Source organism: Saprolegnia parasitica (genome assembly GCF_000151545.1).
Source record: "Saprolegnia parasitica CBS 223.65 unplaced genomic scaffold supercont2.32, whole genome shotgun sequence".
In the NCBI taxonomy this organism is placed as follows: Eukaryota; Oomycota; class Saprolegniomycetes; order Saprolegniales; family Saprolegniaceae; genus Saprolegnia; species Saprolegnia parasitica.
This window is the reverse complement of record NW_012156426.1, coordinates 159,008-180,089: the sequence shown is the minus strand read 5'-3', so window position 1 is coordinate 180,089 and position 21,082 is coordinate 159,008. Positions and strand designations below refer to the sequence as shown.

The following is a 21,082-nucleotide window of genomic DNA, read 5'->3' as shown; positions in this document are numbered from 1 at the left end:
GACGACCCGGTGCCCCCGACAATGCCTGGCGCGGCTATCGACCCACCGCCTTCGATACGTCCCGCAAGCACATCCGTGCCCAGACGAAAGCCCAGCAGCTGGGCAGACTAGTCGAAGAAGAAGAATTGGTCTAATGCAGCATGTATTACTATGCACCTTATCGTACTCGGCCCTCTACGTCCGGCACCTACTTTGCCTTGACGCTGACAGGTCCCCGACGCACGACCTTGTAGAATGTCTCGAGTTTCTTCTCGCGCAAGCTAGATGGAGTTGCGGCTTTGGCGAGCTGCACTTGGCGGCGCGTCCGGCCTTGGCTAAAGCGTTGGGCGAATTGCGCTTCAACCCACGAGAGCACCGCGTCGTGGCCTTGCTGCACAACATGGAAGCCGGTGCCGAAGAGCGGGTCGACCTTCTTCTCCTTCGTCTCCTTAGTGCGCGTGGACAACGCTGTTTTGCGATAGAAGTAGACCGTGTGGCCTTCGCTCGAGCCTGCCATAGACGTACCGAGGCGACCGATCTCGTCGACCTCGAAGCCGTACTGCTCGAGGACCTTGCGCGGCTGATGAAAGCTGATGAAGTAGCGCGCCGATGCGCTCTCGTTGAAGCATTCGGCAACGTGCGCCATGACTGCGGGCGGGAAGCCAACGTCAAAGCTATAGACGTGCGAGAACGGCTCGAGCGACAGGGCGTCGGTGATGTCACCTTGCGTAAAGATGACTGGGTTGACTTTCGGATAGAGCGTTGACGTCTTGAGCACACCCTGAAGGTTCGACAAGCTGAGCTGCCAGCGCTGGTCTTCAAGCTCAATGCCGTACGAGACTGCAACGCCGGGCGTCATCGAGGCGTGGAAGTTGGGCTTGCCGAGGCCGCTGCCAATGTCCAAGAACACCGAATCGCGGCCGAGCTCGCAGTTCTTCTGCATATACTCGAGGATCTTGCCCATTGAGTTGCGCGTAATCTCGCCGTAGATAGCACCGCCTGCAGCGTTGCCACCCAGTGCACCCGTCGTCTTGTGGATTACCTTGTAGATCGATGCGACGTCGTGGTCCACGAACTCCGCTGCAAGCTCCGCCGATCGAGAATCGCTCAGAGGTTTGGCTGGCGCCTCTGTGATCTTGGGCTTCTTCGCAGAGGTCACGCGCGAGTCCAGGCGACGCTTGCGAACAGGCTTCTCGCTGGTGACGGGCCCGCGCCGGAGGGCAGGGTCTGAGGTCGCAGTCGGCCGCGCCATTGTGGGATTGGATCAAAATTCAAAATTTCCTGCGTCGTGACTGGCCCCGCAGCAAAAAGTCTCCATTTTTATTGGCGTTGATCGGTTTGCTACAACCGCCAAGTTTAATTTCCTCGTCGTGGTTATTATTTTCTCTGTCATTTTCCCTCCAAATTGCAGCAAAGTGTACCGGTAATTGCTCCATATGCACGCCACCACTGATTCGCGCTGCGCCAAGGAACGACTGCAGGGCTGTCTGTATTGGTCGGTCTCACGAGAAGCCTTGGATTACGACTGCTAGTGCTCAATCACTATCCTCGTCGTCCTTGGGCTCGGGCGCGCCGAACATACTCCGGATCATCGATTGCGGGTCCGTTGACCCCATCTCTTCCTGTGCCTTCTTGTACTCTTCGGGGTCCATCATACCCTCAGAAAGCTTGGGAAGCAGCCAGACCATGACGATGGGCACGATGAGCGCCAAGAAAGATGGGTTACGGACCAAGTCCAAGATGCTGAGCTTCTCGCGCGGCTGATACAGAGCATGAGGATCAAGCATTATACATGAGAATGATAGCCAGACGGACCTGGAAGTACTGCACCTTGATGTGCGCCTCAACAACAAGCGGATGACTCACGGGCATCTTCCCGGTGCCTATGTGTGTCTCGTTGAGTCGATAACGCCAGCCAGTGATGGCATATCGTGTACCCGGGTACTTGAACTCAAGAACACGGATTTGCTCGTCGGCGCTAATGTCCACCTTGAACTACAATAGATACATGAGGTGCTGGAGCTTTGCCGTGGAGATAGAACGCACTTGGCTGAACATGTACACGGGCGAGAAGATGTCAATAGTGTAGCGACCAGGCCCAACATCATGGAAGATGAAGCGACCGTCAGCAGTCGAGAGCGTCGAGCGAAGGCCACCGTCGAGGACGACCTTGAACGGGCTAATCGCGTCCAAGTCATCCTCAGTCGTCGATGCCGTCGCAGGCAGGTGGATGCGGCCTTCAAGGTCCACAGCACTACACCACCCTCAATGGAGGAGAGCTTACATGCACACATGTACCTGGCAACAGCCACGAGGCCGCAAAATAGCGCGCATACGAGAGTAAGGAGCGTCGACGTCATGCTGGCTTCCACGCGGTCCGTCAAAAGGCAAGGGAAAAGTCACTGGGACGCATTCTGGTCGCTGATTGGCCGAAATATGAGAGTAATGGCCGTCCCTTCACTTGGCTGCCAACATGCCAGGACAAGCTGCCAGAAAACTGCCAGGACAGACCTTGATGAAGAGCAGCGTGTGCTTGGCATTCAACTGCACAAAAACCAGTACCACAACACGTGTACTGTATGGCTTGTGCATTTTACAACTTGACTGCTTGTAGTGTGCCAGTGAGGACGCCCCACACTTGTGAGCTGGTACACTTGTACAGTATTACCGGTACCTGGTACATGTAATGCAGTGTACGTACGGCACACACCAGCAGGTTTTTTCTCAAAACCCATATATATATGTCATGAAAACTGGCCAACGGTGGCGTGTTAAAGCGGGTGACGGTTGCCAACCGTTTAAATAGTGTTCGATATCGATTAATGGTGTGATGAGTTTGAATAATGTTGACTGCGTTTGATTGGCTCGAGCTGTCGTGGCATTTGCAGAAATGGCATCTGAGAGGCCCACGCTGGAGCAGACCAGCACCACTGCAGTCCACGCCGAGCCGACTGACAGCGAAGGCAACCATGACCTCATCGCCCACGCTGTGCGCAAGGACGGCCTCACCACGGCGCAGAAGTGGAAGGATCACCGCATGAAGATCGGCCGAGCCCTGGGCATCGACGACGACAAAAAGCTCAAGGTACACGTCTCGATATTTTCTTAACCAATGCGCCCACTTCCCTATAGAATTTGGTGTCGGCCGAAATGCGTCGAGTTCGTGAAGCTGGCGCTGCTGCGAAGGCTTCTGTTGGCCCCACTGATGCAGACCCTCGTGCAGCCAAGAGGTCCGTTGTGATCAATGAAATGATACCGGTATCGTGGGTTTAGCAAAATTTCCATAGGATCTACAAGGCAGCGTACAAGAAGAGCGGATTCAGCGTGTTCATGAAAGAGAGATACACCGATTACCAGAGTAATACCCAACACCAATGTACAAATCCCTTACATGCAAAACTGTAGAGCTCCGCAAGACGGATCCGACGGCAAACTATACGGAGCAACGCTATGCTAAGCAATGGACGGCTTTGTCGGCTGAGGCGAAGCTCAAGTATGACCGTTTGGCATCCCGGCGCGATCAACCGCAACAGCGAACGCTCTCGGATGCCGAGCTCAAAAGCGGAAAGAACAAGGCTTTAAGAAGCTCCGATCTGCGATGGACGAGCTCGGAAGTTTAGGTGTGCAAGTCTTGTCGTATCAGTTTGACGAGAAGAAGAACTTCGGTGGCTGGATCATTGAAGGTATGAAATGCGACGTAGAAGTACACAGAGAGAAGCTCATGCCGTTGTATTTTATAGGAGACCAAGCCGGGCAAGTTGCATCTGAGATTGATGGCTTCAACGGAGTGAGCCCCGCCATTCTCTTCCCAACGTTTGTGGGGCAGGCCCAAGTGAACGCAATCAAACTAAAGAATTCAATCTCCAAGTAGACAGAGTCGTAAAAATTCCGCGAATACTCACTCAACAACGACAATGCAAATTTACACACGCCTGCACGTAATTAGCACAAGAACTATCTATCCATTACATGTGTACGACGACGTACAAATGAGGATATAGCGCGCCGGTACAGCGTTACAGTAGTGTTGTCGGGGTCAAACGGTGTGAGTTCAATTCCTTCTGCTTGCATTTATTTTTATGATTCTACCTATTTTATGCAGACCGTGACACTGCCACTGTGAGTGGTGGCAAGGAGGCTGGTTGCGTCTCAACATGCAATCGTCCGCTGCTCCGACACAAAGAGAAGCATGGCATACTGCGTGAAGTGCGTACTATACATTGTTATTTTTAGATGTTGTGCTGGTTGCGGAGCAGGCCTTGGGCGACAGCATCGGCGACTTCTGCCACGTGAATGGGAAGGATGAAACTGGAATTGATGTGGCTGGCATGGTCCCTTAGGACTTCTTCGGCTGCAGCGGCTTGGTTCGTGTAGGCTTCAGTGGCGACTTGAATAGCACGCAACAACGGAGCCCCGAGGTGCGGCGACGGCGCAAAGTGTTTCTTGATGACTTCAGACGTCTCCTCGAGCCGTTGGATTTGGGAATTGTAGAAAGACGCCCAATTGTGAAGGCCGTTCTGCACGTGGTAAATCTCTTCGACACAACGCCAATACATCGCAGTCCCATGTTGTGGTGTTAGTTCTTGGACAGCTTTGGCATACGTCAACTCTAGAGGAATAAATTTTGATCGTGAGACGTACTACAAGCAACCGTACCTGGAACCAGGCGAATTCTTTTGTCGACCTTCTCGCGTAGTCGCTTTGCTCGCCGCCGCATCGCAGACGCCCGGTTTGTGCCGATCTTGGTCTTTAGAAGGCGCCGGATATTGATGATGGCGCGAATGTCATCATCGATGATGGCGCGTAGTACGCTCATGGGTGGATTGCTACCCTTGCCAGCGCGATATTCTTGACGATATTCGTGCGTCGAGATGTGTTGACCAAGAGGTTGGACGCATAGCTAAAGGCACATGTAAGCCGACAAATACTAGATTAATCGACTTCAACCTGTCCACACAGCCGTTCAAGGAATCGTACTCGTGTTGCGCTTGAGTAAATGCTGTCTTTGCTGCCTTGGTAACGAGCGTAATGTAGCTGGCTTCTTTCTTGCGGTTGTTGTACTCCAAAAGCCACGCAATGTCCTGCTGGCGATTGCCTGCGGTCTCGAACCGCGTCGATGCGATGCTACGAGACAAAACGCTGTTTGTGCGCTCGTGGCCCTCCCCGTCGAGCGTCGTCCCGGTGCCCATAATAGAGCGTGGGCCGAACTGCGCTTGGCAGCGTGTATCGTGGGAGTACGCATGGAAGGCCGGTAGAAAACCAAGGTCTATTTCTGGTAAACCATTGACCTACAACGTTTGATGCGTTCTTCCAATCAAGCTCTCTAATTTATTCTCATTTCATACCTTTCGGTGGGCCATATATTTGCAAATCACATCGTAGCCAAGCCACAACGGACGACCGTCTTGTGGCTTCACGCTTGCCTCGACTAACGTGTCGGCACAGATAAGCTTCTCGCCAAAGGGGACGTCTATTTCAACATCATTTACAAAACTTTGCATAGAAAAGAACGTACCCACGATCGCATAGGCGATCTCATGTCTGCAGCCCACGTGTACAACCATGTTCACATCGTGGAGGCTGCGTTTCCCATCGTTCTCGCCCGCAGCTATGTTGGAGCTGCACCCGCCTCGCGGCACAACTTTTCCAGCGTCACTCTTGAGTGGGACAAAGTAGGAACTGGTCCACGAATAGTTGCCGTGGTCGCCACCACCACCATGGGCTGGCGCCATTTTTTTGCGGACGCGAAGCCGTCAATTGTCTAGGCATGCGATGTTAATGAGCGTGGTTTAGCATGTAGTATGTCGTACCAGAATTCGAGGGCCGCGTGTATGTTCGTCGCCCGCGCCCTCACACGCACCACACCTTGTTTTTGTTGCGACCGGTCGTGCCTTATCTTGTACGAGGTCACCAACGAGATCTTGGTGATGGACGTGTTGGTTGAGAGCCACGATATATCGTGTAGCGTCCATATATGGCTTGTACAGCTCGATATCCGCTTTAGCCCCGTAGAAGCTTTCGAAGCTCATCTTGTACGGGGCACCACATGCGCGCATTTGTGAGGCAGTGTTCACGACGCTGATGGAGAACGCGTGGTCTACGGTAGCACGTGGTAAGCGATACATGTTAGATAATACGGAAAAGCGTACTTGGATGATCCATGTTATCAGGCATAAATCCCATTCCAACGAGGAGGGGGCCAACTCGGTGATCAGCGCAGGTCTTGAGAAAAACACGGTCGGCGTCGATGTCAAACGTGTGCAGCCGCACAATGCGCGCCTCGGTTACGATACCGTCCGGGCAGCATTTGATGTCCTTGGCGACTTGCTCGGTGCTGCAGATCATCTTGTGGCCGATGGCCTGCTTGAAATGGACATCTGCGTGATGCTGGCACATGTGTGCGACGGTGTGCATGTCATGGCATGTCTTGCAGATTGATGTGGCACCGGCACCGCAGCCATCGACATCGCATGGGCGGTCAGAAAGTACGGGGTTCTGGAAGCGGCATAGCGCGCGCACGCATGGGTACAGGTCCGTTGCAAAAGCTTTCAGCCGGCTTCTCTCGTTGACTGCATGTTGCGTCGAGGCCTGTGCATCATGCTGGTCGGCGTGGAAGAGCGGCTCGGCTTCGTATTCAAAATTAAAATCCTCTTCGTCGAGCCCGTCGTCGCCATAGTCGTTGAGGTCGGCGTCGAGCCCGTCGTCCGAATGGACCTCTTCCGTCTCAAGCACCACTACTACACGTACGATAAGAGCTAATATAGAGAGGTGGGAGCATCGTACGTGAATGGGTCTCCTCGTCTTCCGCGGGGAGCGTCGTTTCTTGGCTGGGTGCTTCGCTTGGCCTCGGTCGGGTCACGACGCACGGCTTCATATGCGCCATCGACGGCGGTACGGACGATCGCGTCATGCGCAGACGCTTGGTTGAGCCTTTGACACGCTGCACCTATCGCGCTAGGTGAGATGGATGCAGCCGTGGCTTGTGCGGGTGCCCTACCATCGACGTTCGGCGGCGGTTGCGTATCTGTTGTTTCGAAAAAGCGCTGCTCCTTGGAAAACACTCCGGGTTTTAATCCGGTAGGCTAAACTAGGCCGAATTGGGATAGAAAAGGATATTTCCAAAGGGAACACTGTTTTCAATCGATTTAACACGCCACCGTTGGCCAGTTTTCATGACATATATATATGGGTTTTGAAAAAAAACCTGGTGCATGCTGCGTGAGGAATAGGGTTACGTAAGACCCCTACCAAGAACGAAGGGGTCCGGTGAGTGTCTATCAGTAGAATGCTAGTACACAAGTTATTAATATCAACTAGATAGACGATAGGATGCCATGCAAATGTATTGGATACCATATTATGAGGACTAGCACCGACTACGTTATTACGAGGTCGTCGACGGGCTGTACAGCGTGCAGGGCTTAGATTCCACGACCATGCGATGGGCGGCGGCAAATGCTTGGATTTCGTCCTTGTGTGGCGAGAACCGGCTAAAGTCGCAGGGCTCAATCTGAACGCACACATACGTGCAAGTCGCAAGCGCTTCCAAAAGCACGCGGACGCCTTTGATGGTGATGTCGTTGCCCCAGAGGCACAACTTAAGGGGCGATACGTTGCGACCTTCGTGCAGCACGAGTGCAACCAAAGCAGCGCTCATGTCGTCAAAGCGCTCGTGATGAAAGCTCGCAAAGGTCAGACCATTGGCGACGAGCCGGCTAAGCGCGCGACTCACATCGAAGAAGCACGTGCCGACCATCGAGCATTCGACCATCGTCAACTTCTGAAGGCCTTGCACGCGGCCAAGGTACGCGAGCACAGCGTCCACGGTCTCGGCGGGAAGCTCGACGTCATTGAACGAGAGGCTTTCAAGGTGCGGCCAATGCGACGTGTCCGTGCCGTGAAGGCTACCAAGGGCCATTGCAAGATGACGCAAGGCTGGCATGCGCGGCATGCATTCAAGAGTACTCGAGTAATCAATTCGACACTCCAGCGTCAGCGACGTGAGCTTGGCAAGGTCCAGCAGCTCTAACAGCGAAAGCATCTTGTATGCGGGTAAAATTGTCATGACGTTCAGTGCTGTGAGCTGGCGCAGTGGCATCTTCAATGCAACAAGCGCCGCAAGCAGGAGGTCGTAGTTGATTATATCAAGACCTTGAAGCGACGACGACGTCGCGAGCGCCCGCGCCAGCCCCGCAATATCGGGTATCGGGCGCCTCCCCCAGTTGTTGAGCGCGTGTCGCGCATGCCCGCTGGCCAGCCAAGGCAACAGAAGCGCCGTCCAGTCGTCGCCGTCCGTTGAGTCGTAGGTCGTGCCGATGACAAGCGAGCTCACACGGTGAGTTGGCGTCAAAACGGCGGCGAGGAGGTCGGCCGCGTTCGCGATCCCGGTCAAGTCGATCGACGTCAGGCGGGTGCAGCGCCGAAGAAAGCTGCAAAAGGCCGAAGTACCGACTTCGCGCTGCCATATTCCATCCACGTGCGTCATCTTGAGCGGATACTGCACAGCAAACTCGAGAAACGGTGTCACGGATTCGCAGTCGGTCGTCGCTGACAAGGGAGCAAAGGAGTAGATATCGTAGGCGTGGACCGACAGGATAGCTGGCAGCGCTGCGCGTACCAGTGGCTCGTCATCATCATTGATCTCTTCGAGGTCGACCTGCGGCCACGTGTGGACGAACCGACCAGGTCGCGTCAATAGCTCCTTGGTCGCCGCCAGTGCTGTGTCCAGCGACGTCAATGGCAGCGCCGACAGAAAGACGAGAGCATCAGGCGACTGGAGGCACTGGGCGATCGAGGTCAGGACATGCGGAAGGCTCAGCATGGTCGCGGCCCCGGGGCAGGAGAGCTTGGTCGTCGACATTGTGGCTGCCAGCGAAATAAAAATAGAATCCGAGTCAGAAAATCGGACTAATCACAGACGGGCAAGAAAGCTTGGACACGAGTCATCTCGAGTTGAAGTCGACGTTCGGAGACCAGCACTTTAAGACGACTCACTCCGAGTCTCCACCCGCCGCGCCATGCGTAGCAGTGTATGTACACTCGTAGTCGAACTGCAACGGAGGGGAGTCATTCCTGGGATTCATAGTCATGATTGTTTTCCTGGTAGGAACGTTTACGTACTTGTAGTAGTCGTCACGACATGACGACACAAATTCGCACCAATGTCATCGAGCATATATCAATACGACGAGCATTCTATTCTATACAAAGCCATTTCCATGGTCTTCAAGAGGACGTGCGACCCATACCACGAGTCCTGGCATGCTAGTACAGAACGCGCTTGTAGCCCAACCACGGAGTAGGGTTCGGTGTCCAACCCTAGCCCGTTTTTCGACGCGACCGTCCTCCTATTGTTGCTCGCCTTCCCGTCAACTAGGACACGCCTCACAAAGTGGCTACAACCGAGACAGTCTTGGAGAAGACGCGCTTGGTCGATGTCATTGGGATCTCGAAATGGAGGTCCACGCGAAACTAGATTTGACCGAGAATTCAAGTCTGAGTTGCATGGGTCTTGTTGACGTCCACGGCTGGTCGCAATATTCTTTGGGTTGGTCGTGTCGTTGTGTGACGTGGTCAATCGGACGCCAGTGAGGAAAGACGCAGACAACGAATGGCCTCGTGCATGAGAGCAACCATGATCGCTTGAGGCATTGACCATGAAAGAACGTACGGGCAGCTCTAGTACAGTGTTATCGAAAAATGACGTGACGCGACGATCGACTGCATTGCGCTACGTAAAGATCGTTGTCATGGCATTTGCCTCGAGGTGATAGACCACAGCGATCTCTGCCACGTTTGGACCACGCGTCGTTCGAACGGCCTCCAGAAACGGTCGAACTGCGTCGTGGTATAAATCGAAGATCGCATATCTGCCGGGTTCCATTTGGACGCTCACATTGGTGCAGACCGCAAGGGCTTCCACGAGCACACGGACAGCTTCAAAACCAAATTCATCGTAGCAAAGGTCCAGTCTCAGTGGCGACGCGGTGCGCCGTTGGCGCAAGGCAAACGCAAGGCGCTCGGCGTTGTAGCCGTCGAGGAAACAGCCGGTCAATCGCACTGCCACAAGCCCGCTGTTGATCAAGCGGCCGAGCGTGCGACTCCAGGCAGCGAAGCGGCCATCCGACACGCGCCCGAATGTCAACCGCTGGAGGCCTTGCACGTTGTTAAGGTAAGCGAGTATTGCGTCGAAAGCCGCGTGTGTAAACTTGACCCGCGTCAAAGAGAGGCTTTCGAGGTGCGGCCACTGCGACATGTCGACCTCATTGAGGTGGACCCGGCATAGCGAGAGATGGCGCAGTGCAGACATGCGTGGTACGCGGCCAACGACCTCCAACGCTGAGATCTCGTAGTCGCAATGGAGCGTGAGAGATATGAGCTTGGCAACGTCTATGAGCTGCATGAGCTGCATCATGGAGTAAGACATCGTCAATTCCAGCTCCGTAATGTGGTGTAGGGGCAGGTTCCATCGAAGAAGCTCGCCGAGTAGTTCGTCGTTGTCCCCAATACGGAGGCCTTGAAGCGTTTTCGTGGTGGCCAGTGCGTGCGCCAGCGCGTTGCAGTCGGGTGTCCGAATATGTTCGAACGACACATGTCGAGCGTGGCCACTCGAGAGCCATGGCTGCAGAAGCAAGGCCCAGTTCATCGCCCGAGCGCAGACCGACGCCGTAACGAAGAGCGATTGCACGCGATGCGCGGGTGTCGTGATGGCGGCGAGGATGTCGCTGGTGTTTGCTGTGGCATCGACTTCAATCGTCTCGAGCCGCGTGCAGCGACGCAGCACGCTACAGTAGGCCGCATCGCCGATCGCGCCCAGCCATCGCTCTTTCACGTGCGTGATCTTGAGCGGCCACTGCGAGCTAAAGTTGATCAAGCCTTGCGCTGGCGTGCTCGCTCGAGGACGCATAAAACGCTGAAACAGCTCGACTTTTTCGGCGCGGACCGACGCGAGAGTTGGGAGCGCCGCATGATAGAGCGCAACGGTGCCGTCGTCGTCGCAGTCGATGTCGTCTAGAAGGAGCGCAGGCCACGTGTACTGTAATGAACCCGGTTGCGTCAGAAGTTGCAAGAGTGCAGCCAAGGGCGTATCGAGCGCAGTCGAAGGCAGCGCCGATAGAATGGCGATAACGTCACGTGCCGACTGCAAGCATTGAACGATCGAGGTGAGGGCGTGCGGAAGGTCGACGACCGAGACGGTCTTGGAGCAGGCAGACGCGCTTGATCGATGCCATTGGAATCGTGAAATGGAGGTCAAAGCCAAAATAGATTTGACCGATAACTATGTCCTTTTTCAGATTGGATAGATATCGATTTGGGCTTTGACTGGCTAAGTCTATAAACCATACTAGTACTACGCATTGAGACGGATATGGTGGACGAGCTGGTCGCACGGTCTACTTGACGGGTTGTTTATGTCGTGTGATGTCAATTTTGTCAATCGGATGCCCTAGAGGAAACAAGCCGACTACGATCGCATCCATGATCGCTCAAGGCATCGACGACTAAAGGTTATTTCGTCGACAAGCAGCTCTGGCTCATATAGCTAGCTAACTACACTGTAGGGTTGTCAACCGTGTAAGGCGACAGCTCTGTTGACGACTTTCGTACACACGTATACCAAAATGTTCATGTTGTACAGTGTACATCAAGGAGATAATGCTGTTGTGGGGCTATAGAGCGCATAGAGCTTTGTGTCGCTTGGGCCACACGTCATACGGTGGGCTGCCACAAAGCGTCGGATTTCATCTTTATTTGTCATCGCCGCCTCATCTTCAGTGGGCTCGATCTGGACGCTCACATTGGTGCAGACCGCAAGGGCTTCCAGAAGCCCACGAACACCATCGATACCAAATTCATTGTAGCAAAGGTCCAGTCTCAGGGGCGATGTATTGCGCCGTTGACGCAAGGCAAACGCAAGGAGAGCGGCGTCGTAGCCGTCGAGACAAAGATCTGTCAATCGTGCCATCCTGAGCCCGCGGTTGACCAAGCGGCCGAGCGTGCGAGTCAGGGTAGCGAAGCGAGCGCTGCCTGTGCTGCAGCAGTGAAACGTTATCTGCTTTAGGCCCGACGCGTTGTTGAGGTGGACGAGCATCGCGTCGAGAGCCAAGGGAGTACACTTGACACAACCAAATGCGACGCTTTCAAGGTCCGGCCACTGCGACGTGTCGGTAACCCCAAAGTGGACCCACTGGAGTGAGAGATGGCGCAGGGTCGTCATGCGTGGTATGAGGCCGAGGACGTCCGAGATCTCGTACTGACAATGCAGTGCGAGGGACGTGAGCTTGGTAACGTCGACAAGCTGCATGAGCTGACGCATAGCCTTGGCGTTGGGAGTCGCCAGCTTCAGCTCCGTGATGTGGTGTAGAGGCAGCTTCCACTCAAGAAGCTCGCAGAGTATATCGTCGTTGGTGACAATACTGAGGCCCCGAAGGGACTTCGTCGTTGCGAGTGCGTGCGCCAGTCCGCTGCAGTCGGTTGTCGGAACCTTGTTGAACGACACGTGTCGAGCATGGCCACTCGACAGCCATGGCTGCAGCAGCGAAGTCCAGTTCATCGCAGGGCTGGACCCAGATAGAAGAAGCGTGTGCACGCGGTGGACTGGCGTTGTCATGGCCGCGACGATGTCTTGGGCGTGTTCACCGGCGCTTAATTCGAGGGTCTCGAGGCGCGTGCAGCGACGCAGCAAGGTGCAAAAGGCCACACTGCCGACTTCTTGCACCCACCTACTGTCCACGTGCGTCATCTTGAGCGGCCACTGCGAGACAAATTCGATAAAGCCTTGCGCTGGCGTATTGACGTTGCCTCGAGGACGCATAACGCGCCCAAACAAATCGAGTTCCTTGGCGCAGACAGACACGAGAGCTGGAAGTGCCGCATGATAGAGCGCAACGATGCTATCGTCGTCGCAGTCGATGTCGTCTAGAAGGAGCGCAGGCCACATGTACGCCAACGGGCCTGGTCGCGTTAGCAGCTCCTTGGCTGCCACGAGCGGTGCGTCCTGCGAAGCGGGTGGCAGCGCCTGGACGAAGACGACAACGTCGCGTGCCGACTGCAAGCACTGGATGATCAAGGTGAGGGCGCCTGGGAGTTTGGCGACCGCGCCCGAGCTCTCGCCAGCCATCTGGTGTAGGCCGTTTGTTGGCTGACCATTCGACGCCATCGCCTGCGGGTTCCTTTCTGGGTGCAAGAAGAAGTCGGCTCAAGAGCTGTGGGGTGCAATCATATGGGCTGGGTGCAGTGGTATTTCGCGTTGGGCAACTGACATTCCACGTGTGGTTCATTTCTGAGCACCCGTGTTTGTTTGCAACATTACAACTGTTTAGTCGAAACGAGGGCTTTCAGAAGATCAGAAAGCGATCGCTAGTTGACGACATTATTGGCTGACAAAGGCTTCGTAGCTCTGCCATTCAGTACGGCGGACAGGTGCCAAGATCTCATTGTGTGCCCACAGACCCGTGTTCATGCCTCAAATACGCAAATGATGCAGTGCATTACGTCAACATCCTCGGCGGACTATACAGCGCATAGGAGCACGCACCCTCCAAGACGCTCGCCATGCCGTGGGTGGCCAAGAAGGGCTCGAATTCTTCCTCGTAGGTGTCCGGGGGGATGTCGATCTTGATGCAGACAGCCGTGCATGTAGTGAGGACGTCCACGAGCGAGCGAATCCCGGCCATCGTAAAGTCGTCGACCGTGAGGTCGAGAGTGAGTGGCAACGGGTTGCGGATTTGGCGCAGCACACGCACCAGGTGGGTAGCATCCGAGTCGTCGATCCATGTACTCTCAAAGCTGGCGAGCGTGAGACCGTTGTTGATCAAGCGAAGCAAGTTGCGGCGGCGGCCGACAAAGCCCCGGCACAGATCGTGGCAGGAGTGCAACGTGATCTTCTGGAGGCCTTGCACGCGCGCGAGATACGCCAGTATGGCCTTGCATGCATCGCGTTCAAAATTGACTTCGAACAGCTCGATGCTTTTAAGGTGCGGCCAGTGCGACGCACCGCCCGCATCGTCACGCAGGGTGCACTCCGATAGCGAGAGGTGGCGAAGCGCTGGCATGCGCGACACCAAGGACATCACGTTGGCAAAATAGCCATTGCATGCCAGTGCCAACGACGTGAGCTTGGTCAAATCACATAGTTGCACGAACGCACGCAAGCTCTTGGGCCCATGCGTCCGGAGATGCACCTCTCGGAGCTGATGCAGCGGCATTTGCAGCGCCACGATAGCGCGAACGAGCGCGTTATTGTTGTCGATCCCAAGCCCTGTCAGCGACGAAGCGGTCGCGAGCGCAAGTGCGAGCCCCTTGATATCGGTGGTGCCGGCGTTGTTGAACGAGAGATGACGCGCGTGGCCAGTCGCGAGCCAAGGCCGCAGCAGCGACGTCCAGTCGAGCGTCTCGTCGCCCTCGTACTCAAGACACAGCTTCTCCACTCGATGGGCTGGCGTTGTCATGGCCGCCAACAATTTGGCCACATCCTTGCGCGCCGACAAAGTGACGGACCGGAGGCGCGTGCAGCGACGCAGCAAAGCGCCTACGACGTCGCTGTCGATGGTACGTGGATAGCGTGCGTCCCGGGCGTGCGACCACTGCGTGTCGAAGTACGTCACCTTGAGCGGCCACGACGCGACAACGTCGGCCAAGATCACGGTGTCGGTCTCGGACATCGACCGATCCGTGCGCTCGGTCTCTGGCTCCTGCAAAAATAATAGAGCCGGCAGCGCCTCGAGAGCGAGCGCTGCGCGGTCGCCATGGATGTCGTCGAGGCCGAGGTGCGGCCACGTGTGGATGAACGGACCAGGTCGCGTCAGTAGCTCCTTGGTCGCTGCCAGTGCTGTGTCCAGCGACGTCAATGGCAGCGCAGAGAGGAAGGCGAGAGCAGCGGATGGCGACTGGAGGCACTGGGCGATCGAGGCCAGCACGTGCGGAAGGCTCAGCACGGTCGCGGCCTCGGGGCAGGCGCGCTTGGTCGCCATGCTTGGATACCGAATTTGTACGAATAACGGGTCCATTTCAACCATTCTAAGTGGTTGAAATGTGAAGCTTGTCGACCAATCAAACACTGGCACGTTGGATGCAACTTCAACATGGCGGAAGGAGCTGGCGGCAGGGTTCCAACTTTTGACACGGTGAATTGGTTGGGCATCTAGCAACGGCAACCACACTGCTATTCAACTCGGTTAGTAAAAGAGATTTCGCTGGTCTTATCGAGCACGATGCCAACGACTCAGCGCGCGTCTCCCGAGATCAGGACCATCGTTGACCTTCCGCACGTCTTGAGCCGGCAGCGACCACGCTCGCAGCCTTACGATCGAGTGCACTGCGATAGTAGACGCGGAGGGTCTCGTGCGACCACGTCTTCGCTCTCGCCTCTCGGTATCCGCGACCACCAAGAGTGTCTGCTGCTAGAAGCCATCGCAAAGCGTGACGTTGTATGCGACGGACCAACGGCACAAGGACGAAGTCCCAGCTTTCGTGACCACACATCGCGTGTTGTCTCGACTCGGAGCGGTATGCGCTCTATAGTCCTGCTGGACTCTCGTCGAATGATAGTCGACATGATACAGACAACTTTGCATGTACTAGTACATTGGTGTCGTTATAATGTTCCCACCAGCGCACTCAAGTCGGGCGGGACCCATCGATACTCAACGATCAATTGACGGGTTATGATTCATGTCGCATGCGTACTAGGACTATAGAGCGTCCAAAGCGCGTCTTCATCGACGTCGCACGCCATTTCATGGGTTGCAAGGAATCGTCGAACTTCGTCTTCGTCCCATGGCTCTGGTAGCTCAAGGCGGACGCACACGTACGAACATGTAGCGAGGGCTTCGAGCAGCATGCGAACGCCGTTCATCGTAAAGTCATTGTCGCCGAGGTCAAACGTGACTGGCGCCACGTTGCGACATTGGCGCAGCGTCAGCGCGAGGATGGCAGCGCTGGTGTCGTCAAGGTTCGCCCCAGCGACGCTTGCGAGCGTGAGGCCGTTGTTGATCAAGCGAACGAGCGTGCGACTGAGGTCGATGAAACGGGTTGCAATCCAATGGCAGAGGTTGAACGTGATCTTGTGGAGGCCTTGCACGCGGTTTAGGTACGCGAGCACGGCATCGCATGCGTCGTCGTCAAAGCGAGCTGCACAGAGCTCGAGGCTCTCGAGGTGCGGCCATCGCGACGTATCGGTCAAGGTGAACCGGAGTTCACCCCAACGCAACGAGAGGTGGCGAAGCGCTGGCATGCGTGGTACGAGCGCGAGCGTGTCTTCGTGGTCGCAATCACATAGAATCGCAAGCGACGTGAGCGTGGCCACATCACATAGTCGCAAGAAGCGACGGACGAGGTCGGGCCTGTCTGTCTTGAGGCGCACCTCCGTGAGCTGGTGCAAGGGCAACTGCAGCGTCAAAAATGCTTGGACCAACTTGTCATTGTTGCAGATGTCCAAGCTTGTCAGCGACGCCGTGGTGGCGAGAGCACGGGCTACCCCACCACATCGGTGGTCCGGGCGGTATGGAACGAGAGATGTCGCGCGTGGCCACTCGACAGCCATGGCCGCAGCAGCGACGTCCAGTCCATGGTAGCTTTGGCGGTGTAAAAGAGAGACAGCTTCTCCATGATGGGCTGGCGTCAACTCGGCGGCGAGCAGGTCGACGATATCTTCGTCCCGAGATATGTCGATGGCTCGTAGGCGCGTGCAGCGACGCAACAAGCTGCAAACGTCGTTGGTATCAATGTCGTCAAACCATATCGACTCAAAGTGCGTCATCTTGAGCGGCCACGACGAGACAAAGTCGGCGAAGGTCCTTGTTGCGACGGTTGTCGATGGCGACCAATCTATGCGCCCAACGGCAGGTTCACACAACGAGACTAGAGCCGGCAGCGCTGATAAAGCAAGCGCCGCGTTCTCGCCATCGATTTCGTCGAGGCCGAGGTGAGGCCATGTGTGGACGAACCGACCAGGTCGCGTCAATAGCTCCTTGGTGGCTGCCAGTGCTGTGTCCAGCGACGTCAATGGCAGCGCCGACAGAAAGGCGAGAGCATCGCGCGGCGACTGGAGGCACTGGGCGATCGAGGTGAGGACATGCGGAAGGCTCAGCACGGTCGCGGCCTCGGGACAGGCGCGCTTGGTTGCCATGGCTGGTTATGAAACGCAATGCGACTGGTTGGAAAAGTTGGGCATTTAGACCAATGAAACACCGGAATACCAGTGCCGTGGAAGCCAGCCACCGGGAGCTTCCAGAGCTGTCGCATTTCGACCAATAAAATACATTTGCGTCGCTGATTAGTAGCGCTACTCGATCTGATTGGCCAGAACTCAGACGGTAGTCACATCGACGATCGCCATTTCTGATCGCGATCGTGAAATGGATCAATTTGCTACCAGATCAAAAATAGACTAAAGGGCGAGCTAGAGGCTTCGACGATGACGACGACCAAGCGCACGTCTCCCGAGGCCGCGACCGTGCTGAGCCTGCCGCACGCCCTCACCTTGATCGCCCAGTGCCTCCAGTCACATCTTGCCGCCAGCGCCTTTCTCTTAGCGCTGCCACCTGCCTCGCTGAACGCGCCGCTGGCAGCCACCAAGGAGCTCCTGACGCGACCGGGGCCGCTGGCGTATACGTGGCCATCGCTCAATCTCGACGGCGCCATCTTGAGCGCAGGCAACGACATTGCGCTGTACCGGGCGGCCCTGCCCGTGTTCGTCTCGGTGCACGCCACCGAAGTTTGGCATTTTGGGCGCCTCTTCGCGGCCGACAGCACTCAAGCCTTCATCGATTTTGCGACGCAGTGGCCGCTCAAGTTGACGCACGTGACGTCAGAGTGGCGGTACCAAGTCGGCCGCGACGTCTTCTGCGACTTGCTACGGCGCTGCACGCGCCTCCAGTCGACCGATTTGGTCGACGACGAAGACGACACGGACGTCTTTGCCGCGATTACGACGCCCAACCACCGTGTCCACACCATATGCATTGGCGAAGCGAGCTCTGCCGCCACCGACTTGGCCTCGCACGTGCTGCCATGGCTCGGCAGTGGCCACGCTCGCAGCCTTACGATCGAGTGCACCGTAGTCGAAGACGAGGAGGTTCTCGCGCGCGCGCTCGCGACCACGTCCTCGGTTCGGTCTCTCGGTATCCACGACCACCAAGAGTTGCTCGACGCCTTCCTCGAACTCGAGTTGCCGCTGCACCAGCTCACGCACGTCGAGCTGCGGACATATACGCCAGCGGCCGTGGCTCCGTTCTTGGCCCTTCTCGACCTCACCTCACTCACGTCGCTTGCCATCAGCAGCGCGGACGACCACGCTGACTTCTTTCCGCTTGGACGCATGCCCGCACTTCGCCATTTGGCGTCGACTGGAGGCCACATCGGAGATGGCTTTGCCGAGGCGTCGACGTGGCCGGACCTCGAGAGCATGCACTTCAAAGCGATCGACTTCACACCGACGGCATTTGCTACAGTGCTCTCCTACCTCGGCCGCGCGCAAGGCCTCCGCAAAATGGCGTTTCAACAGTGCAAACTGGCGGACGGGTGGTTTGTCAGTGTAAGTCGGACGCTGGTGCGTTTGATCAACAACGGTCTTGCCCATGCGAGCTTCAGCGAAGCGGGTCTGGACGACACGAGCCTCGGCCATCTTGCGCAAACGCTGCGTGAAGGTCGCAATACGACGCCCTTGACGCTGGACCTCTCGCACAACTGCAAGGTGACCATCAATGGCGTTCGAGTGCTTGGAGAAGCACTCGCACAGTGCACCGATGTGCGCGTGATGCTGTATGTGGCGGACCATCAACACATGGACGAACTCCAAGCCTTTGTCGCCACGCATCGCATGGCGTGCGGCGTTGACCCGAATTATTTCACGTTCTATAGTCCTACGTCGATTATGTAACCATCGATCGAGCACGATGTTATGCACATACAGTGCATGGATGTCTCGTAGTACCTTTGTTGGACTGGTTGGAACTCGACCACAAGGAAAAAAATAAAGATGAGCGGAGCCCGGCAGAAGAATGAGCGAGGCCCAAGACGGCGGAAAATTGAGCAGACGCGATGCGCATCAAGGGTCGTCGTCTAATTTAACCCGAGCCGGCACTTATGGCCCACCAAAGCCCCCGGTACAAGGGAAAGGGTAATTACAGGCCCTTTCGCTCCGTTTGAATCCGCAGCCAGTCCACAGGTCGTTTCATTAGCTTTGTTGCTGTTGGTGTTGAAACCCAGTTTTGGAACCGGTCGTTTGCTTGGATTGATAGAAGTCGATCGGGGCTCAATCGATCATCAATCTGTGAGGCCCGAGCACATAGACACGCACGGTTGTGCGTCGGTGCACGCTTCCGGAGTCGCATCGAGACCAGTGCTCACTACCTTTATACTAGTATATATGATATCGATAGCTAGAGTACATGACATGAATATATCTGGTTTTACGACGCGTCAAGCAGGGCTCTACACAATCAATCAAACGTGTTCGCGTTGATATCAAATTAGCAAAACGAACGCGAAGACTTCGCATACGTAGTGCCTGAATGCGTGGGAGCTGGCTCAAGAAACACAAACCAGCAACGCAATCTTGCATCGCATCGAGCTACATCGCTACATCGCATCATAGTACTGAAAATGTGTGGAAGGGCTGCACAACGTATAGAGCTCGTTCGTGATAGTCGTCGCCACACCATGGAAGGCGGCAAACGCTTCAATCTCGGCCTTGTACGGTGCGAGAAGGTCGAAGCTTTTGCATACAATCTCGATTCGCACGTAGAGGCACGTTGCAAGGGCTTTTACAAGCGCGCCGACGCCCTTGATGCCAATGTCGTTCTCGGTGAGGTCCAGATGAAGCGGCGACGACGCATTGCACCCTTCGCGCAGCGCAAGTGCGAGAAGGGCAGCGCACGTGTCGTCGAGGTCGGTATCCATGAGCTTCGCCACCGTCAGTCCATTGGCGATCAATTGAGTCAGTGCGTAACTCCAATCAAAGAACGACGTTGCCGCCATGCTCTCGGGGCCTTCGAACGACACCTCTCGGAGATTTTGTACACGGTCGAAATACGCCTGGAGCGCGATCTGGGCGGTCGAAGCCAAGGAGACGCGTTCGAAGGCGATGCTCTCGAGGTCCGGCCACGTCGACGCGTCAGCGAATGCAAACCCGACACAGCCGTTGGTCAGTGCGAGGTGGCGGAGCAATGGCATGTGTCGCACGAGACGTAGAGTGTCTGCGTGATCCGTGCTGCAATCCAACTTGAGGGATGTCAACTTGGTAAAATCCAGACGCGTCAAGAAGAAGCCAAGGAATTTGACACTCGACGTCTCCACTTGTATCTCGGTAAAGTGATGCAGTGGCCGATTCAAGACAAGAAGCGCACGGACAAGGTCGTCGGCGCCCCATATGGCGAGGCCTCGCAGCGAGGAGGTTGTTGCGAGTGCCAGCGAAAGCGCCGCGGCGTCCCCGTCCCCAAGATGCCTTCCGCTTAGAAAAGTAATGTGCCGAGCGTGGCCACTGGTGAGCCACGGCTTCAAAAGCGAGCTCCAGTCGCCCGCAGCGGGGGCTGTCGTCATATCGACGCAAAGCGAGCGCACGCGGTGAGCGGGCGTCGTGACGGCTGCGAGGACGTCGCCGGCGTTCTCGCCACCGTCCAACTCGATCGAACGGAGGCGCGTGCAGCGATGTAGCAGGCTGCAAAAGACCGCAGAGCCGACCTTGCGCCGCCACGTTGCGTCCACGAACGTCATCTTGAGTGGCCACTGCGAAGCAAACTCGATGAACCGGGACACGGCGTATTTTTCCTCGTATTTTTCGTCGTCGTCGGGTGGTGGCGCCGTTGCCAGGCACGTGAAGTACTCAAGTTCTGAGCTGCGTACGGACGTGAACACGGGTAGCGCCACTCGAGCCAGCGGAGTGTCGATGCTCGCCAAGTCGACGAGGTTGAGCTTCGGCCACATGTGGGCCACCATGCTCGGTCGCACCAGAAGCTCCAAGATTGCCGCCAGTGGTGCGTCCAGTGCGGCAGGTGGCAGCGCATACAGAAAGGCGACGACGTCGCGTGGTGACTCGAGGCACTGGACGATCAAGGTGAGGGCTTGCGGAAGGTCCATGGCCATCGTGGTCGCGGGACACGTG

General features: G+C 56.1%; 11 protein-coding genes across 11 annotated transcripts; 2 read left to right on the top strand and 9 right to left on the bottom strand.

The window, feature by feature from the left end:
• Positions 1 to 125: 125 nt before the first annotated feature.
• SPRG_07650 (hypothetical protein) lies at positions 126 to 1,250 on the bottom strand. Its single transcript, XM_012346928.1, has one exon. The coding sequence runs from the start codon at positions 1,229 to 1,231 to the stop codon at positions 188 to 190; it is 1,044 nt and encodes a 347-aa protein (XP_012202318.1). The 5' UTR covers positions 1,232 to 1,250; the 3' UTR covers positions 126 to 187.
• Positions 1,251 to 1,434: 184 nt separating this feature from the next.
• SPRG_07649 (hypothetical protein) lies at positions 1,435 to 2,383 on the bottom strand. Its single transcript, XM_012346927.1, has 5 exons — positions 2,278 to 2,383; positions 2,026 to 2,233; positions 1,917 to 1,974; positions 1,795 to 1,862; positions 1,435 to 1,739 (listed from the first exon to the last, which is right to left on the bottom strand). Exons 1-5 carry the CDS (start codon positions 2,337 to 2,339, stop codon positions 1,515 to 1,517), a joined length of 621 nt encoding a protein of 206 aa, XP_012202317.1. The 5' UTR covers positions 2,340 to 2,383; the 3' UTR covers positions 1,435 to 1,514.
• Positions 2,384 to 2,869: 486 nt separating this feature from the next.
• SPRG_07648 (hypothetical protein) lies at positions 2,870 to 3,850 on the top strand (the record flags this gene model as incomplete). Its single annotated transcript, XM_012346926.1, has 3 exons — positions 2,870 to 3,064; positions 3,542 to 3,662; positions 3,720 to 3,850. The coding sequence occupies 3 exons, from the start codon at positions 2,870 to 2,872 to the stop codon at positions 3,848 to 3,850; spliced, it is 447 nt and encodes a 148-aa protein (XP_012202316.1).
• Positions 3,851 to 4,791: 941 nt separating this feature from the next.
• SPRG_20436 (hypothetical protein) lies at positions 4,792 to 5,711 on the bottom strand (the record flags this gene model as incomplete). Its single annotated transcript, XM_012347023.1, has 4 exons — positions 4,792 to 4,879; positions 4,927 to 5,267; positions 5,325 to 5,449; positions 5,495 to 5,711. The coding sequence occupies 4 exons, from the start codon at positions 5,709 to 5,711 to the stop codon at positions 4,792 to 4,794; spliced, it is 771 nt and encodes a 256-aa protein (XP_012202413.1).
• A 394-nt stretch (positions 5,712 to 6,105) lies between these two features.
• SPRG_07647 (hypothetical protein) lies at positions 6,106 to 6,889 on the bottom strand (the record flags this gene model as incomplete). Its single annotated transcript, XM_012346925.1, has 2 exons — positions 6,106 to 6,713; positions 6,763 to 6,889. 2 exons carry the CDS (start codon positions 6,887 to 6,889, stop codon positions 6,106 to 6,108), a joined length of 735 nt encoding a protein of 244 aa, XP_012202315.1.
• A 424-nt stretch (positions 6,890 to 7,313) lies between these two features.
• Positions 7,314 to 8,839, bottom strand: SPRG_07646 (hypothetical protein; the record flags this gene model as incomplete). The annotated part of the gene is made up of 2 exons (XM_012346924.1): positions 7,314 to 7,883; positions 7,965 to 8,839. The coding sequence occupies 2 exons, from the start codon at positions 8,837 to 8,839 to the stop codon at positions 7,364 to 7,366; spliced, it is 1,395 nt and encodes a 464-aa protein (XP_012202314.1). The 3' UTR covers positions 7,314 to 7,363.
• An 801-nt stretch (positions 8,840 to 9,640) lies between these two features.
• On the bottom strand, positions 9,641 to 13,099 carry SPRG_07645 (hypothetical protein; the record flags this gene model as incomplete). The annotated part of the gene is made up of 2 exons (XM_012346923.1): positions 9,641 to 10,989; positions 12,106 to 13,099. The coding sequence occupies 2 exons, from the start codon at positions 13,097 to 13,099 to the stop codon at positions 9,710 to 9,712; spliced, it is 2,274 nt and encodes a 757-aa protein (XP_012202313.1). The 3' UTR covers positions 9,641 to 9,709.
• Positions 13,100 to 13,469: 370 nt separating this feature from the next.
• SPRG_07644 (hypothetical protein) lies at positions 13,470 to 14,951 on the bottom strand (the record flags this gene model as incomplete). The annotated part of the gene is made up of 1 exon (XM_012346922.1): positions 13,470 to 14,951. The coding sequence occupies one exon, from the start codon at positions 14,949 to 14,951 to the stop codon at positions 13,470 to 13,472; it is 1,482 nt and encodes a 493-aa protein (XP_012202312.1).
• Positions 14,952 to 15,641: 690 nt separating this feature from the next.
• SPRG_07643 (hypothetical protein) lies at positions 15,642 to 17,107 on the bottom strand (the record flags this gene model as incomplete). Its single annotated transcript, XM_012346921.1, has 1 exon — positions 15,642 to 17,107. One exon carries the CDS (start codon positions 17,105 to 17,107, stop codon positions 15,650 to 15,652), a length of 1,458 nt encoding a protein of 485 aa, XP_012202311.1. The 3' UTR covers positions 15,642 to 15,649.
• A 288-nt stretch (positions 17,108 to 17,395) lies between these two features.
• Positions 17,396 to 18,859, top strand: SPRG_07642 (hypothetical protein; the record flags this gene model as incomplete). Its single annotated transcript, XM_012346920.1, has 1 exon — positions 17,396 to 18,859. One exon carries the CDS (start codon positions 17,396 to 17,398, stop codon positions 18,857 to 18,859), a length of 1,464 nt encoding a protein of 487 aa, XP_012202310.1.
• Positions 18,860 to 19,557: 698 nt separating this feature from the next.
• SPRG_07641 (hypothetical protein) lies at positions 19,558 to 21,063 on the bottom strand (the record flags this gene model as incomplete). Its single annotated transcript, XM_012346919.1, has 1 exon — positions 19,558 to 21,063. One exon carries the CDS (start codon positions 21,061 to 21,063, stop codon positions 19,561 to 19,563), a length of 1,503 nt encoding a protein of 500 aa, XP_012202309.1. The 3' UTR covers positions 19,558 to 19,560.
• Between the last annotated feature and the right edge of the window lie 19 nt (positions 21,064 to 21,082).

Coding starts and splice junctions, on each gene's coding strand:
- SPRG_07650 (XM_012346928.1), bottom strand. CDS start 1,231: ATGGCGCGGCCGACTGCGACCTCAGACCCTGCCCTCCGGCGCGGGCCC.
- SPRG_07649 (XM_012346927.1), bottom strand. CDS start 2,339: ATGACGTCGACGCTCCTTACTCTCGTATGCGCGCTATTTTGCGGCCTC. Junction 2,234..2,277: donor GGCCTCGTGGCTGTTGCCAG/GTACATGTGTGC, acceptor AGGGTGGTGTAG/TGCTGTGGACCTTGAAGGCC. Junction 1,740..1,794: donor TCAAGGTGCAGTACTTCCAG/GTCCGTCTGGCT, acceptor GCTCTGTATCAG/CCGCGCGAGAAGCTCAGCAT.